General features: G+C 40.2%; 2 protein-coding genes across 2 annotated transcripts; both read right to left on the bottom strand.

The window, feature by feature from the left end:
* Nucleotides 1-6,730: 6,730 nt before the first annotated feature.
* Nucleotides 6,731-8,364, bottom strand: LOC138868840 (uncharacterized). Its single transcript, XM_070146413.1, has 2 exons — nucleotides 7,922-8,364; nucleotides 6,731-7,445 (listed from the first exon to the last, which is right to left on the bottom strand). The coding sequence occupies exons 1-2, from the start codon at nucleotides 8,362-8,364 to the stop codon at nucleotides 6,731-6,733; spliced, it is 1,158 nt and encodes a 385-aa protein (XP_070002514.1).
* A 522-nt stretch (nucleotides 8,365-8,886) lies between these two features.
* On the bottom strand, nucleotides 8,887-9,549 carry LOC138868839 (uncharacterized). Its single transcript, XM_070146412.1, has 2 exons — nucleotides 9,256-9,549; nucleotides 8,887-9,207 (listed from the first exon to the last, which is right to left on the bottom strand). Exons 1-2 carry the CDS (start codon nucleotides 9,547-9,549, stop codon nucleotides 8,887-8,889), a joined length of 615 nt encoding a protein of 204 aa, XP_070002513.1.
* Between the last annotated feature and the right edge of the window lie 8,442 nt (nucleotides 9,550-17,991).

Raw genomic sequence — 17,991 nt, 5'->3', positions numbered from 1 at the left:
CTTCTGCTGCTAGAATGAATAGGGTTGGTGACAAAGGGTCACCCTGCTTAACTCCCCTCGAAGATTTGAAGAAACCATTTGGCTGCCCATTTATAAGAATAGAGTACCAATTATTCCCAATCAAATCAAAGATCAATCCAATAAACGCTTCAGGAAATCCCATCTTCCTTAGCATTTTGGCCAGGAATAGCCATGATAGCCTATCGTAAGCTTTTGTTATGTCGAGCTTAATCACAACATTTGGGCCTGCTTTTGTTCTCAACCTGATATCCGTAATGATTTCTTGAGTTAACAGTACATTCTCAACTATACTTCTTCCCTTCACAAAACCTGCCTGTTCCTGTGAGATTATGTTTGGTAAAAATTCAACCAACCTTTCATGAATAACCCTCGAGAAAATCTTGTTAACAAAGTTGCTGAGACTAATTGGTCTCATGTGTGCAAAGGTCATAACTTCTTTTTTCTTTGGTAATAAAACCAGGTTTGTGTGTGTCACACTCTTTGGCAATTGCTGACCGCAAAAGAAAGCCTTGACCATGCCTACTACATCTTCTTCAATGATTTCCTAGCATGTTTGGTAAAAGGCTCCAGTGAAGCCATCCGGTCCACCTGCTGAGTCCCCATTCAACCCCATAACTGCTCTCTTCACTTCTTCATTGGAAGGCAAAGCCATCAATGTTTCATGTTGATCACTATCTACCATTGAAGGTACATGATTTAGAATATCAAAAGCATTAGGAACTTCACTCTTAGTAAATTGATCCTTGTAGAACTTTAGTGCTTCTTCTGCTATTAAGCGATCTTCTTCAATCCAGTTACCAAGGCTATTCTGGATCCTTGATAATTTCAGTCTCTTCCTTCTCCCATTAACTTGAGCATGGAAGAATTTAGTGTTTCTATCGCCATCTTTCAACCATAACATGCCAGTTTTTTGTCTCTAGAATTCTTCTTCTAATGCAAGATATTTAATCATTTCAGTTTGTACCTGTTGTAATCTTTGTTTGTTCATCTGTGTAGGATTGACTTCAAATTGCCTTTCATGAACCAAGACCACCTCCTCCGGGCTTGCAATCTTCTGGAATATAGCCCCATATGTAGCTCTGCTCCAAGTAGATAGTGCTTTCTTAAGCTTCTTTAACTTGTAGTTAAAAATGCAGAAATGGTTAGCACTAAAATCGGCATTCCAATTCTCCTTTACTACATCTTTGAAGGTTTCATGCTTAGTCCAGAAGTTAAGAAATCTGAAAGACTTCTTAATTGGAGGAGTTTCTATATCACATTTCAGCAGCATTGGGCAATGATCAGACCCAATTTTGGACATGTGAGTTACCTCCAATCCAGGAAAGGTCTGTTGCAATTCATGATTGCCAAAATATCTGTCCAATCTTTTAAAAATACAGTCTTCCTCTGATCTTCCATTCCACCATGTAAATATGCTTCCTTTAAATCCCAAATCTGTCAAGTTGCAAGTATTGATGTAGTGCCTAAAGTCATCTACTTCAATGAGAGAAACTGGTAAGCCTCCAAATTTTTCTTCCTTATCCCATATCACATTAAAGTCACCTCCAACTAGCCGTGGTACTGTCATATCTGATGCCATTGCATACAAAGAATCCCATTGTTCAATTCTTTCAATGCGATCACATTTGGCATAAACTAGTGTAAGGATGAGCTCAACATGTGTTTTAGTGTGCGTTAATCTCAAAGTCAGATGTTGAGTCATGTTATACAAAATATTAACCTCAAATATTTCATCAATAAAAGCCCAAATCTTGTTTGATACATTCACAACAGCCTGTACCAAACTAATTCTTGCTCTATACCTCTCCATTTTGTGAGACTGTTGCATAGGCTCAAGGATTCCTATGAACTCAAAGTGATGTTTTCTGTACATTGTAATCAGCCTTTCAAATGCTTGCATTGTATTTACTGACCTGACATTCAATATAATTGCATCCATTAATTGTTTTGGGGTTTGGACAGTGTTCTCCTTGTTTGTAATCCACTGGCTGGGACAGTAGAAGTCTATTTTGACTGTTTCTTTTTTCCTTTTGTTGCAGATTTTACTATATCAATAAGCCTTGGCGACAGATCACCCTGCTTGGCAACATTAAGGAAATTTTGTGAAGTGGATTCCTCATCCATGTCTCTACCTTTAAGTTCTGCGTTACCAACTTGGTCATGTACTTCTATTGCTTCTTTTGATATCACAACATCATATGCCTGATTGGTATGTTCAGTATCTTTTTCCTGATTGGTAAGTTCAGAAGCTTTTTCCTCATGTTCATTGGTCAACAACTATGTATTGTTCGATGGAGCAGCACTTCCTGCTACATCCTTCACTGTGCTCAATGGTACAACACTTCTTGCATAGACTTGCATTGTCTTCTCTTGGTTCTTGTCTGAATTTTTCTCTTGGTTCTTGCCTGCATTTTCATCTTCTTTCAAGACATTACTAACATCATTATGTAAAGTCCCTCCTGGATCTATAATATTGATGTTCCCCTCTTTTGTCTTTTCTACTGCTGCATTTGTGCATTCATTTATGATTTGAATATTGATTGCATTGGCATTACAATTAACACTTTGATCTTCATCTTCCACTTCATTTCCTCCAATTTCTTCTTCACTAAGCATTGTATCTGGAATCTGACCATCTGCTAAGACTTCCTATGTTTGGTTGATCCATAATCTCCCTCCTGCCCATTTATCTTTTTCATTGGTCCTAAATTTCTCAAAATCTGTATCTTCAATTAATTCAATTTCTTTATTGTTTGCTAAATGTTGTTCAACTTTGGTGTCCTGTGAAGGAATGTCTTGACATGAAGTATTGACCTAAACTACATTATTTTTGAATGCTTCTTGAACCCATTGGGCAGTTGAGTAATTGTCAAAATGCTACTCATTCCCCAAATCTTGTTGTACACAATCTGCTGTTGATTCCCTATTTGCTGCATGATTTCTTATTGCTGTAGGATTGAAAGTAGGTGCTGCATGGTTCAGTTTCTTGAGTTGTGTCTTAGATGATTGTCTCCTAGAAGAGCTAGGAGAAGTTACCTTTTGTACCACTTGTCTAGTTGAAAAATCAAATTCCTGCTCCTCTGACTCATTTTCCACACCTGCTGTGCAATTATTTTGCTGAATATCATTGTTGCCTGTAGTTTTTTGAACAGGAGATTCCTCCACAACTGCCAGTTGGTTACCTTCATTAGTCTCACCATTTTCAATTTCTAAGACTGCAAATTGGTTAGTTGTTTGTATTTGTTTTGTCACCGGGGTATTGTTAACAGGAACCATTTCTTTACCTTCTACATTAGAATCTTCAGTTTGTTTGCCTTTGTTTAGTCCCCTATTGTCGCGAACTTCCTTCCATTGAGGGCCTACATTACCAACTACCTTACCACTAGTAAGGATCATCACAGGAGCATCATGTTTTGCAGGTTTATTATTGCCTTGTTGCACAGTTGCAACATTTTCCTACTCCTGTAGATTTTTGCTTTCCCTTAACTCAGGATTAATTCTCCAACATTCAATCCTATCATGTCCTTGTAACTTTCATTCTTTACAGCAATTTGGTAGGTAATCGTATCTAATCGTCACCCACTCAGTTCTCACTTCCCCAGTTGGCTCATTAACAATATCCATACGAATTTTTTAGGGAGATCAGTTAATAAATCAACTAACACCTTAACTCGTGCACAACTTGGCCTTGCCTTGTTAATAGTAGCCAAATCAAGATGCATTGTCTTTCCCACAACATAAGCCAATGAAAACATACATTCTTTCGCAAAATAAGTAGGCACCAAATTTGGAAACGAAATCCAAGCCATTACCTTAGGTGTTTCCTCATCTACTTTAAATTTAGCATCATATATGAAAGTGCGCAATTGGTATTCATTTTCAGCCTTGTCTTTTATATAATAAACACTCTTCGATAAGAATTCAACAAAATCTTGCCATAATGTCAATCGTATCAACACATGCCTGTCACGAAGGTGTCCAATAGTACACTCGCCTTTGATTCCACATTGAATCGGGACAATTCGACGCAATTCATTAAGATCAGGCCAACCATACGAAAATTTGCACACCACAGCATACTGTAGATTTTCAATCTTATTCATTCGATCTACCTCGGCTTCAGTGAAACGTACCATTGGTTGTCCTTGAAATAAAACTGGTCGACGCATTGGAATAGGCTCGACAATACATTGTGCTTGAACTGGGGCATTTATCGTGGCTGGTTTCAGAATATTTGAATAATCTAGAGGCTTAGGTATTGTTATGGTGTTGTTAGGACTGGAAGGGGATGCTTGGGAGGGCTGACCAGCCATTGGAAGTGACTGGTCGCCGGCCTTAGAGGCCATGAACGACGACAATGTAACAGATAACTGAAGAAGAACTACGTGCTACAGTATTTCGAATTTTTTCAAATCTGCCCAGATATACTACATATGTGCAGTATGATTGCACCTCAAAATGCAATATTTCTCTCACTAGTTTCCAGCTCAAAAATATAACAAGAAATTTGATATAACTTCAAACCTTCAAACAGAGAAATATCGTAGCCTTTCCTCGATGCTTCAGTATAGCTGCAGCTCCTTACACCCACTTTTTTTTTGGCAGTCCGCTAGGCAATGCCTAGGGCTAGTTTTTATATCTATAAATCAAAACAAAACGAAATATACAATGTCAGGTGGTCTTGCAAAATGGAAATAATAACCTATGTTTATTACATAATACCTATTACCAATATTGAGCAACGGACTCAAAATTGGTATCACATATGAACTGATGTACACATTGATGAAAAATCCTAGCCCATGCATCAGATTAGCACGCGTGTCCAATTTCAAAACTTGCATACTGCACATAAAGCCCCTTAGCCTTGTAGCCACTGCCCAACTTTTGACTTTGTAGCCCCCTTGTATTTGAATTCTTGCTTCTGCCTAGTTTTGTTGATGGTGTTTGCTTGTATATGCCCTCATGATCCTCCATAGTAAAGTAGAAATGCAATGGTTCGTCAACTGAATATCCTCAGCATTTGTGTATCCCAATTCCTTAGCATGTGGTAATATTGATGCCCATCGCCTGCTGTGTGTGCTGCTCGTGTATTTTGTTGTCCACAATTGAAGGATTATCCAAGTACTAAAAAATGTACAGAAAATGAGACCCCAAGTTCCTTGTTTTAATATCTCAATGAGCTTGACTACACTGTCCACAACATTACTTGGTATATGAACCCACGCCTGACAGCCTTTTCCTCCTTTTGATACATGAGCATGTAGTGAAGTTACAGCATGATTGCAAAGCTGAATGCGTTGCATATCCCAAGTATTAAAACATTTACCTTCTTCAGTTTTCCAGAACCTCATGGTGACTCCATTTACGTATACCGTATCTTTGGTCGTTGTTGAGCTCCTCGTCTGTTCTTCAGCTTTGTACCAGTAGGTACAGTTATTTTTAAGCGCAATTGAGTTCTTGTACAAAGCTCTGTTTAAACTTTGCTGTGATGTTTCCTTTATACATGAAGAGATGTCCTTGCCATAACAGCCATTTCGATTTGATTGATGTTGTGTCCTGCTGTTTCTGTATCTTCCGTTGGTGACTCTTGATATGTGACTTCTTGTAGTGCATTTCTGTAATAAGGTCATATTTCTCACCATCCAAATGTTATCTTTATGTCGTTGACACATCCTGCAGCAAACTATCAGATGCTTACAGGTGAAGTTCCAGTTCTTACAGGTGAAGTTCCAGATCCACTTCCCTAAACCATTGTATCCTATCGATGCTTTCATGCTTGAGCTCACCACTGATTTCACTACCTGGGAGTGAGCAGACCATGCTAATACCACCCAAGTAAGTTTAATCAGTTGGTGAGCCATGGTTACACCAATGATCCCTACAACAAAGAACACGACGTTAGCTAAAGTACATAACATTGTGATCTCCTGTAAATAATCACAGCATTCCTCTTGGTCCCCTTTCTCTCCTTTATTATCCATTTGTTTCCGTCTTAGTTCTTGGCAGCCTTCACCCTCAAATAAGGACATTGCGATTTATCGGAGTTCACAATCCTCCTACTATTTGAATCAAGTTGTGCAAATCCTTGAGCTTCAAAGTCACCACTATCCAGTGCACAATTCGCTATATAATCTGCTAGACTATTGCCCTCCCTTAGAATATGAGAAACTCGAACATTGCATTCCTCCATTAGTGTTTTAATCTCCTCAACGTACTCATTAATATTCCACGGAGCTCCCTATTTTCCTTCTAAAACATTCTTCATGAGCATGGAGTCTGTTTGTAGCATAACATTTGCGAGTCTATTGTCTACACAGTGCCTCATTGCTTCCAAAATCGCTACTGCCTCTGCCTCATTATTTGTACCATGTGTTATTTCCTTTCCTAGTGCGTAGATTACATCTCCTTATTCATCTTGCATCACATAACCTATGGAACTCCTTCCGGAATCTCCTCTGCTCTCCCCATCTGTATTGACCTTGATCCACCCTTCATTAGGTAGTTCCCAGATCACTTTTGTCACCTTCAAATATAGAGTATACTTCTATAATTTTTGAATCAATTCAGGCCATTTGTGAGTTACATTTTGCATGCTAGGTTTCCTTATTTTGACAAGCGACTGTAAGGTAGTAGAGACTTGGTATATAACTCGACTTATTGTCACCACCTGCCCATACTTCTGGCTATTTCTTCTTTTCCATAGCTCCTATACGATGATAGCTGGTAACACTTGTAGAATATGCTGCAGACGATATACAACTTTTGATGTCCAGCATTTCACAATTACTTGGTGCAACGACAAACCTTCCATGGTAATTCCTGCATTCGTTAGAAAGTAGGTCCATACTCTTGTTGCTGCATCAGATGTAAAAAATAAATGAGGCATTGATTCTTGTTCTTGAGCGCAACACCAACATTTGGATGGCATAGAATAGCCCAATTGTCTCATCCAATCATCTAAAGGTAGTTTTGCTTTCCAAACCTTCCACAAGAAGAAGGATATTTTAAATGGTAATCCTTTTGTCCACAATTTACTGTACGCAATGGATGGATCATTTCTCTTTCTCAAAAACTCCCAGGCAGACTTCACACTAAAACTTCCTCTTGTTTCCAACATCCAAAATGGTTTATCCAAAATATCAGATGCAACTGGAGGCTTTATGTTCTCTATGATATGTGTAGCATACTCCTCTGGAAATAGCTCCTTTAATTTGTCTACATCCCATGCACCTTCTTGTACCACATCGTGCACATTATTAACAGATTCATCAATGACCAAATCTGGAGGAGTAATAAAATATAATGCTCCAAGCCCCATCCAGTTTTTATACCAAAAGAGAGATGAACCCATTCGTGGATGCCAACCAATTTGATGTTCGGCAATATCCCTGCATTCTATCATCTTTGTCCATATATGAGATCTACGACGCCAAGGGACAATAATAGGATTGAGTTTCTTGCAATATTTTTGACTCAGGAATGAACTCTACATGGTAGGTTTCGTTCTAAAATTCCACCAAAACTTACAGAATAATGCTTTGGAGCCATCATGAAGAGATCTAAAACCTATTCCTCCCTCATCACATGGAAGACATAGGTTAGACCAATAAGACCAATGTCTACTCATTCCACCCACAGTACTACTCCAGAAGAATTGTGCAAACATCTTATCCAACTTGTTTATAACATTTGTAGGGGGTTCACAGCAGATAGTATATGAATAGGCATACTTTGCAGAACATGCGAGATCAAAATATAGTTTCCTCCGATTGAGAGTAGTTTACCTTTCCATGCCTGTAACTTGTCCATAACTTTGGTGAGTAAATTTTGGTAATGATCCATCTTTCTTTTTGTATAAAAAATAGGACACCCAAGGTAAGTAAAGGGAAAATCTTGCCTGTTAATCTCAGATATCCTCTTAACCTTATTTACCACCTCTACAGGAGTATTATGGTGCAAATATACAATAGATTTCGACTTATTAATAAGCTGTCTAGATGCAGCTTCATAATCAAATAGGACTTGCATTATTAATTGCAATGAAGTTGCATCTGAGGAGGAGAAAATAATAGTGTCATCGGCATATGCAAGATGGGTAATCTTAGGACTCCATTTAGGCAATCCAAATCCACAGAAATGCAAGTTCAAATGTAATGCATTCAAACCTCTTGATAATGCCTCAGCTGCCGGAATAAAAAGAGTAGGGGATAGAGGGTCTCCTTGTTTCACTCCTCTTGTCGACTTGAAGAAACCATAGGGCTGCCCATTTATCATTACAGAATACCAATTGTTTGAGATGATACCAAACACCAGACCTATGAGTCTTTCTCCAAACTCCATCTTTCTCAAAACCTTAGTAAAAAAAAGCCAAGAAAGTCAATCGTAGGCTTTAGCCATGTCTAACTTTATCACCACATTTTGCCCTGCTTTAGTCCTTAGTCTAATATCTGTAATTATTTCTTGAGTTAGCAGCACATTCTCAACGATGCTTCTCCCTTTAACAAATCCTGTCTGCTCATCTGATATTAGATTAGGAAGCATTCCAGCTAGCCTTTCATGAACAACCCTCAAGAAAAATTTATTTATAAAATTTCTAAGGCTAATGGGTCGCATATCAGAATAAGTCAAAATCTGTTTCTTCTTAGGTAATAGCACCAAATTTGTGTGAGTCACAAACTTTGGTAGATTATGCCCATTGAAGAAAGCTCTAACCATGTCATAGACATCATCTCCGACTATATCCCAGCATGCTTGAAAGAAACAACCAGTGAATTCGTCCGGTCCACCTGCACTATCTCCATTGAGCCCAAACACTGCCTCTTTCACTTCGTCTTTGTTAGGTTGCCTCAAAAGCATATCATTCTACTCATTATTCACCATGCGTGGCATATGATCCAGTATGTCAAATGCATCAGGAACCTTATCTTCATGAAATTGATCAGTGAAATATTTTACAGCTTCCTCTGCCTTAGCCACTGAATCTTCAATCCAATTGCCCTCGCTATTTTGTATTCTCTTCAATTCCAACCTTTTCCTTCTTCCCATGACTTGCGCATGAAAGAATTTTGTGTTCCTATCTCCATCTTTGAACCATGACAATCCATATTTTTGTTTCCAAAATTCCTCCTCTAGCATTATGTATTTTATGAACTCAGCTTGAACTTTCATAAGTCTTTCAATATTCTGAAAAGAAGGATTCAACTAGAATTGTACTTCATGAACTAAGACCACCTCTTCCAAACTAGAAATCTTTTCAAAAATGTTTCCAAATATAGCCTTGCTCCAGATTGAAAGAGCTTTCTTCACCTTTTTGAGCTTGTAATTGAACAAAGTGAAAGAATTCGAATGAAAGTCTGCTGTCCAGTTTTCTGCTACTGTATTTTTGAAAGTTGGATTTTTTGTCCAGAAATTCAAAAATTTGAAGGACCTCTTGATTGGGACTGTAGAGGCCTGTACACTCAACATCATCGGGTAGTGGTCAGAACCAATTTTGGAAAGATGGTTTACCTCTAAACCTGCAAACATCTATTGGAATTCTGCTTTTGCTAGTATTCTGTCTAGTCGTTTGAAAATGCAGTCATCTTCACCTCGACCATTCCACCAAGTGTAAATACTTCCTTTAAATCCAAGATCGATAAGGTTACAAGTATTTACATAATGCCTAAAATCAAGAACCTCATTCATGTGGACGGGTCGACCTCCAAATTTTTCTTCTTCATCCCAGATAACATTGAAATCTCCTCCCACTAGCCAAGGAAGATTCATATCTCTCGCAAGTGTATATAAGCTGTCCCACAATTCAATTCTTTCAGTAGAGTCACATTTTGCATATACAAATGTAACAATAAGTGACCTTCCAGAATCCATGTTTGTTATTTTTAGTGTCATCTGTTGGTCCATATTGATAATGATATCAACACCATGATCTTCATCAACAAATACCCATATTTTGTTTGAAACATTTGCGTAAACTTGTAGCATTCCGATCTTTCTTCTATACCATTCTAATTTCGTGGCTCTTTGCATTGGTTCCATGATACCTATGAATCGAAAATGATGTTGCCTTTGCATAGTGACCAGCCTCTCAAAGGCTTTCATTGTATTCACCGATCTCACATTCCAAAATAGAGCATTCATCATTGATTAAGCGATTTGGATTGGGTCCTTCTTGTTTGAGCCCCAGGTGGAACTACACTTTGATTTTCTTTAGATTAATTCTTTTTACCTCTCCCAGCAGATTTCCCTTTCTCAATTGCTCTAGGTGAAAGATCACCTTGTCTTGCTACATTCTTAAAGTTTTGAGTCGTTGATTCTTCATCCATGTCTCTCCCTTTGGTTTCCACATTTTCATCATCACCATGGCCCTTAGGAGTAGTAATGATTTCATTTTTTCCCTGATTAGGAATCAACTATCTCCCTACACTCTTCTTTCCTTAATCTCCTTTAGCAGTAGTTATAGTCAATGGAACAATGACTCTTTCTAGAGAAAGCTGCCCTGCATCATTGAGCTGTACCGTTCTAGTGACTTGTTTTTCTCCTTTATCACTGATTACTTCATCACCTATACCACTTAAGTCTCCTCTAGTGCCCCTCGGATCACCCGTCAATGAAATAACTGCATTACTCCTATCAAGAATGGAGGTACCTTCAGGGGGTTTAAGGCAAGCGTTCTGCATCTGACCAAATTGTTCAGTACCTTCACGCATTTTTGATGCTTTTGTTAATTGTGGGTTTTCATTTTGGTGTATCACAGCTTGTAAACCTTGTCCATTCACGCTTTGTTCCTCCTCTCCATCTTGATCATCTTCAGTTTTATTCAGATCTTCACTACAATCCTCATTTCCCAAGAATTCTCCTTCTTCTGAGTCCTCCTCAATTTGTTCTGTCCATACCTTAACTTCACCAATGTGAAGTTTTCCAGGTTCTTTATTAAACATATTTGGCTCGAGTGATTCTTGAAATGGTACTTCTTGACAAGAAGTATTTGTAGCCACTAAATTTTCAGCAAATGTTTGTTGTACCCATTACGCTGTAGCTTCCTTATTTGCTGCTATATTTTCCTTTCCTTTGGTACCTGCACTGCCTTTGTTACCTTTGTGTGACCCTCCTTTCCCAATAGTAATTGGATTGAATTTCTGGGCTGCTGGATTTAATGGTTTTCCAGAAGGAAAAGGACTGTTTAAGGCACTTTGATTATCACCCTCTGCTACAAGAGCCACTTGATTATTGTTCTGAGAAACTGCACCATTTTTCTAAATCACATCATCATCCTTCGCTTGTGGTTGCTTTTGGATAACCTCATCATTCACATCCTCCTCCATTTCCAACACAACAAATTTATTCCCTATATGAGTCTGCTTCCTTGCACATTGGTTGATTGGTACCATTTCTTTCCCTATTGTATTTTGGACTTCCTTTTGATTAAATGCGTGCCTTGTACGATTATCCCTAACCTCTTTCCACTGCTCATTACCCTTACCACTCACATTGCCTACCACCTTTCTGCTTGATAAAATCATTAAAGGTCCTTGTCGAGTTGAGCTTGATGGTACAGTTGCCTTGTCAATATTTTTCGCAATCACATGTTCGGTCTGTTGCTTAGCATTTTTATTCCCCATTAGATCTGGATGAATCCTCCAACATTCAATCATGTCGTGCCCCTGCAATTTTCACTCTTTATAATATTTGGGAAAATAATCATAGTTGATGGTCACCCATTCAGTCCTCACACCTCCAGTTGTCTCATTTTCGATGTCCATACGCATTTTCTTGGGTAAGTCAGATAGGAGATCAACAAGAACTTTCACTCGCGCACAGCTCAGCCTTGTCTTATTAATTGTAGCCAACTCAAGATGGAGTGGCTTTTCCACAGTTGAAGCCAACGAAAAAAGACATTCCTTGACGAAATAAGTTGGCAATAAATTTGGAAACGAAATCCATGCTATTACCTTTGGCGTTTCCTCACCAGCCTTGAATTTTGAATCATATATCAATGTCCTTAATTGATATTCATTTCCATGATTGTCTTTCACATAATACGCACTCTTCGAAGAAAATTCAATAAAATCTTGTCGTAGTGTCAAATGTATTAGTACATGCCTTTCGCGTAAGTATCCAATGGTACACTCTCCTTTAATCCCACATTGCAGCGGTACAATCGACGTAGTTCATTGAGCTCAGGCCATCCATAAGAAAATTTGCACACTACTGCATAGTGCAAGCCCTCAATCTTGTTCATTCGCTCCACCTCAGATTCAGTGAACTTCACCAAAGGCTGTCCTTAAAAGAGCACTGGATGACGAAATGAAATTGTATCAGCAGTAAACTGTTTCGTGTTTTCTTGAGCTTGTGCATTGATCGTGGCTGGCTTTAGAATGTTAGAATAATCTAAAGGCTTGTGTATTGTTGTGGGGTTGTTTGTAATGGAGGGGGGAGCATGGGAGGGCAGACCAACCATTGGAGGTGACTGTTCGCCGGCCTTAGAGGCCATGATCGACTTCAACTTAGCTGCTCGTGTTTCCTCTCTCAAAAGCCCAGATTCTGTCAACCTACAGTGATCTTCGAACTAAAATGAAAATCAAGATCTATACTAAGAAACCATGGTATTCTTTAGTACTCCATATAGCACTACAACACCTTAAATTACATCAAGATTAAGCTGTAGCTTTTTCCAAAAGAATCGTGATGCTACAGTAACTCAAGGAGATTTGAAATCTGTTGCGATGGTTATAGATTTAGCTGAAAAACTAAGAGTCACGAATTAAGCAATGTTCTTCACATCTCACAGATCACATCCACGATACATGAAGCCAGTAGCTTTGATGTTTTTCGAAAAAGCACTGGGTGCTACAGTACTTCAAAAAAGAAAATTAAGATCTGTTGAGAATAGCTAATGATTTAAGGATCCCCACTTTTCTTTGGGTACAACTGGCCTCTTTTTTTAACAGCCATTGCACCATTCAAGTATTTTCCTGATTTTCCTTTTCCCACTCTATTACTACCCCACACTTTGACTTTTATATGCTCTTTAACGATTCAAGTGCTTCTAGGAGGTACAAGTTCAAACAGTCTAACTATTCAAACAAAGGGATGTAGGTTATTGTAAGGTTATCAAAGAACAGGCTTCAGGCTCGAAGGGGTTAACTATGGCAATATGTACAGGTGGATTCATAATTATACAGGCTACACAAGGAACTGCCTCAATCATCTCTAAGGCCAAACAACTTCTATTTCACTTTGCAAACACACAGGGCAAGTTCTATGTATCGCATGCAAGCACATAATACAAGTATTATCTCACACACACTTGGCATGTAACTCATTCCGAATTAGTTTGTCAACAGACTCACGTGAGCGTTCAAGAAAGACAAGGTGTGCAGAATTAAGGAATAAAATTACGAGTCTACAAACGAGCCTAGATGTCGCACCCTTAAGTTCGTTTTAATTATTTGTAGGTGTGTACATTACGGGTTGCATTCTTGCCCTCACCCATCTTAGTCCAATAGAGTCCTAAGGGTCCTAAAAATATTAAAGAAAAATCTACCTAACCCGGTTCAAGAAAAACCCTTGAAAAAGAACCGTGGTCAAAAGAAAAACCAAGGAGGAATTACTACACTACCTAAAAAGAAAAAAAAATAAAAAAATCTAAATGGACTACTTCCCTCAAGAGTACTGTCCAAGTGGTCCGTCCTCAGGAAGAGTCTCCTACATTTATTTATTCTACAACCAATGTATATGTACACTAACAATACACCACTAAAGCAAGCCTCCCACCCCACACAAAAAGAATATGGCATGTCCCCATGTCATAACACAAATAAAGTGCAGAAGGGTAAGAAGACTTCCCTGAGCATCACTCGGAGTCGGATTGGTCGACCCCTACGTAGATTGTCTCAATCATAGTGTCCCAAGTGACCCCTTGGGCATCGTGGTAATGATCAATGTCACCAGTGAACTGGGGCAGCTGCAAGACCTGGCGAATCTTTAGAATTGAGGCATCTACCACCCTGCCCCGCACAATCACAGACTGACACAAATGTTCCGGGCAGTTCGCGTAGAACTCCCGGACTAATATTGGGTTTGGCGTCTCAGGTTCATCAAACAAGAACTCTATCTCCCTCCGTCTGATTTCTTCATACATGTCTGCTTTTTCCATACGGAGGGCAGCCTTGTCAACAGGAATCTCAGGGATAAAGCTTTTGGTGGCCTTATCATGAAACGCGTCCTCTGCCTCCTGTGACTGGAACCTGGTGGCATCATATATTGGCATGTGGGAAGTGCTTGCCGAGCTCTTTCTCCTTTTTTGGGCCATATTACCTGGCCCACGTTGGTCTGCTGCGGTCCTACCGCGGTTATGCTGGGACCGTGGTGGACCTCTTTTAGAGGGGGTATTTGACCGCAGTCCTACCGCGGTTACGCTGGGACCGTGGAAGACTTCTTTCAAAGGAGGTCCTTGACCGCGGTTACGCTAGGACCGCGGTCTGGGCGTGTTCCTGATACTTTGTTTTCCATGAAGTTATGCATTACACTTACAACACATTCATGGGTTGCCTCCCACGCAGTGCCTGATTTAACGTCGTGGCACGATGCAGATGAGCGCATTTAAGGCTCGCTCGACCTCTGTGGTTCAGTCACGTGTATCTTAGACACTTCCTTTGGTTCGCTCATGCCCACATATAGTTTCAATCTCTGCCCATTGACTCTAAATGTACGGGAGTCTTTCTCTATGGCGATCTCGACAACACCTAAAGGGAAAACTTCTACCACTCTAAATGGTCCAGACCATCGTGACCTGAGTTTACCCGGAAATAGCCTTAATCGTGAGTTATAAAGCAACACCATATCTCCAGGATTGAAATTTCGCTCCACAATGTTCTTGTCGTGCAACCTCTTCATTCTTTCTTTGTACAACCTTGTGCTCTCAAAAGCAAGATGTCTGAACTCATCGAGCTCATGCAATTCTGTGATTCTCGTTGTGACCGCAGCCTCGATGTCTAGATTCAGCTGTTTTAGTGCCCACCACTCTCTATGTTCAAGTTCCACTGGCAAATGGCAGACCTTCCCGAACACCAACTTATATGGTGACATACCAATCAGAGTTTTAAAAGCAGTTATATAGGCCTAGAGTGCATCATCTAACTTTTTCGCCCAATCAGTTCTTGTGGCGTTCACAGTCTTGGTTAGCACACTCTTTATCTCTCTGTTGGACACTTCAACCTTCCCACTAGTTTGCTGGTGATAAGGGGTAGCCACCTTGTGGCGTACATCATACTTTGCAAGCAACTTCTCGAAAGCTCTATTACAGAAGTGAGTGCCTCCGTCACTGATAATCGCTCTTGGTGTCGCAAATCTGGTGAAAACGTTCTTCTTCAAAAACCCCACCACCACTCTTGCATCATTAGTGGGAAACGCTGCAGCTTCTACCCATTTGGACACGTAATCCACAACAACAAGTATGTACTTATTGCCATAGGAGCTGACGAAGGGACCCATGAAGTCAATCTCCCAGACATCAAACATTTCCACCTCTTGAATTGGGTTCATGGGCATCTCATAGAGACGGGAAATATTCCCAGTCCACTGACATTCATTGCAGCCCTTCACCCATTGGTGCACATCTTTAAACACTATTGGCCAAAAGAATCCGGCCTCAAGCACTTTCGCAGCTGTCCTGACCCCTCCAAAATGTCCTCCATAAGCCGATGCGTGACAAGCCTTCAAAACAGAAGATTGTTCTATCTCGGGGATAGACCTCTGGATCATATTGTCAACACAAATTCTAAACAGGTAAGGCTCATCCTAATAATACATGCGGCAGTCATGATAAAACGTTTTCTTTTGTACAAATGAAAGGTCATAGGGAACTATACCGCAGGCCAGGTAATTTGCAAAGTCTGCATACCATGGCGCTTCTTCAAGATTAGTAGCGACCAGCTGCTCGTCTGGAAAGGTTTCCAGAATATCTTCAACCTCAACTGCATTTTCAGCTCCCTCAAGTCGTGATAGATGATCAGCGACTTGGTTCTCTGTGCCCTTACGGTCACAAATTTCAAGGTTTAATTCTTGCAGCAGCAACACCTAACGAATCAGGCGCGACTTAGACTCCTTCTTCTCAATCAAGTACTTGAGAGCTACATGATCAGTGTATACAATTACCTTAGAACCAATCAGATATGATCTGAACTTGTCGAAAGCAAACACCACAGCCAACATCTCCTTCTCAGTCATAGTATAGTTCAGCTGGGCTCCACTTAGTGTTCTACTAGCATAGTAGATTGGATGCATCAGCTTGTCCTTCCGCTGTCCCAGCACTGCCCCCACTGCGTAGTCACTGGCATCACACATGAGTTCGAATGGTTGCTCCCAGTTGGGGGCAACAATGATAGGTTCTGTGACTAGTCTCTTTTTCAGCTCCTCGAATGCTACCCTGCAATCATCAGAAAACAAGAAAGGGTGATCTTTTTCTAACAACTTACAGAGCGGGTTGGTAATTTTTGAGAAGTCTTTTATGAATCTCCGGTAGAAACCGGCATGCCCAAGGAAGCTTCTGATTACTTTGACTGAAGTTGGAGGAGGTAGCTTTGCTATTACATCCATTTTAGCACGATCCACCTCAATTCCTTTGCTTGACACACGGTGACCCAAGACTATGCCTTCTTGTACTATGAAGTGGCACTTCTCCCAGTTTAGATTTATCAGGCACTCATCAAATGAGTTCCCCACCACTGAAAAGTCATCCATGAACACCTACATTAGGTCCTCTACCATGTCAGTGAATATGGCCATCATGCACCGTTGGAATGTGGCGGGTGCGTTGCATAGGCTAAAGGGCATCCTTCGAAAGGCATAAATGCCATAAGGGTGAGTGAAAGAGGTCTTATCTCTGTCCTCCGATGCAATGGAGATCTGGTTGTATCCTGAGTACCCGTCCAGAAAATAGAAGTGTGACCTCCCTGCCAGTCTGTCTAACATCTAATCAATGAAAGGAAATGGGAAGTGGTCTTTCCGGGTGGCTAGATTTAGCTTTCTATAATCCATGCAAATTCTCCAGCCCGTGACTGTTCTTGTAGAGATCAATTCATTGTTATCATTCTTAACTACCGTCATGCCACCCTTTTTAGGTACACATTGAACTGGGCTAACCCAGCTGCTGTCAGAGATTGGGAAGATAATTCCCGCGTCTAACCACTTTATTACTTCCTTCATGTTAGGGTTCAGCCTTCTTTGGTGTTCCCTGGAAGGTTTGTGTCCCTCTTCCAATAGAATTTTGTGCATACAGTAGGCGGGGCTGATCCCCTTTATGTCTGCCATGGTCCACCCAATGGCAGTCTTGCACTCCTTAAGTACCTGCAAGAGTTGTTGCGCCTGTATATCTAACAAACTAGATGAGATAATAACAGGTAATGTGGAGTTAGGTCCAAGGAATTCATACCTGAGATGGTTGGGCAATGGCTTTAACTCCAGCCTTGGTGGTTCTTCGATAGATGGCTTGGCTGGAGGAGTCTCTCGATTTTCCAAGTGCAAGGGCTCAAATTCTAGAGTTCTATCCCAGAACCCTCTACCCTTTAATGCCAACACCTATTCCGCCAGTTCCTCTCCATTCACCTCATCCAAATTCATTAAACATTCAGCAAGGGGGTCCTCAATGGTTAGCACCTTATCATCAGTCTCTATGATTACATTCACGACATCAATAAAAGAACAATTGACGAATTCACTAGGTCGTCTCATAGATTTATGCACATTGAATGTTATCTCCTCATCGTTCAATCTCATCTTGAGCTCCCCGGTTTCACAATCAATGAGAGCTCTCCTTGTGGCCAAGAATGGTCTTCCCAAAATTATGGGAATCTCTTCATCCACTCTGTAGTCTAAGATCACAAAATCTGCAGGGAACACAATTTTCCCTACCTGAATTAGCACATCATCCAGTATACCAGAGAGTCGTTTCACTGTCTTGTCAGCCAA

The sequence above is a fragment of the Nicotiana sylvestris genome, chromosome 5, assembly GCF_000393655.2.
Source record: "Nicotiana sylvestris chromosome 5, ASM39365v2, whole genome shotgun sequence".
Taxonomy (NCBI): Eukaryota; Viridiplantae; Streptophyta; class Magnoliopsida; order Solanales; family Solanaceae; genus Nicotiana; species Nicotiana sylvestris.
The sequence above is the reverse complement of the archived record's forward strand: the minus strand, read 5'-3'. Positions and strand labels throughout refer to the sequence as shown.

Bases quoted from the DNA above. Each gene is read 5' to 3' on its own strand.
- LOC138868840 (XM_070146413.1), bottom strand. From the start codon at position 8,364: ATGGAGTTTGGAGAAAGACTCATAGGTCTGGTGTTTGGTATCATCTCA. The intron at 7,446-7,921 runs GCAAGATTTTCC...TTGGCGTCGTAG, and splicing joins AGGATATCTGAGATTAACAG to ATCTCATATATGGACAAAGA.
- LOC138868839 (XM_070146412.1), bottom strand. From the start codon at position 9,549: ATGTTTGCAGGTTTAGAGGTAAACCATCTTTCCAAAATTGGTTCTGAC. The intron at 9,208-9,255 runs GTGGTCTTAGTT...CCTTCTTTTCAG, and splicing joins AGATTTCTAGTTTGGAAGAG to AATATTGAAAGACTTATGAA.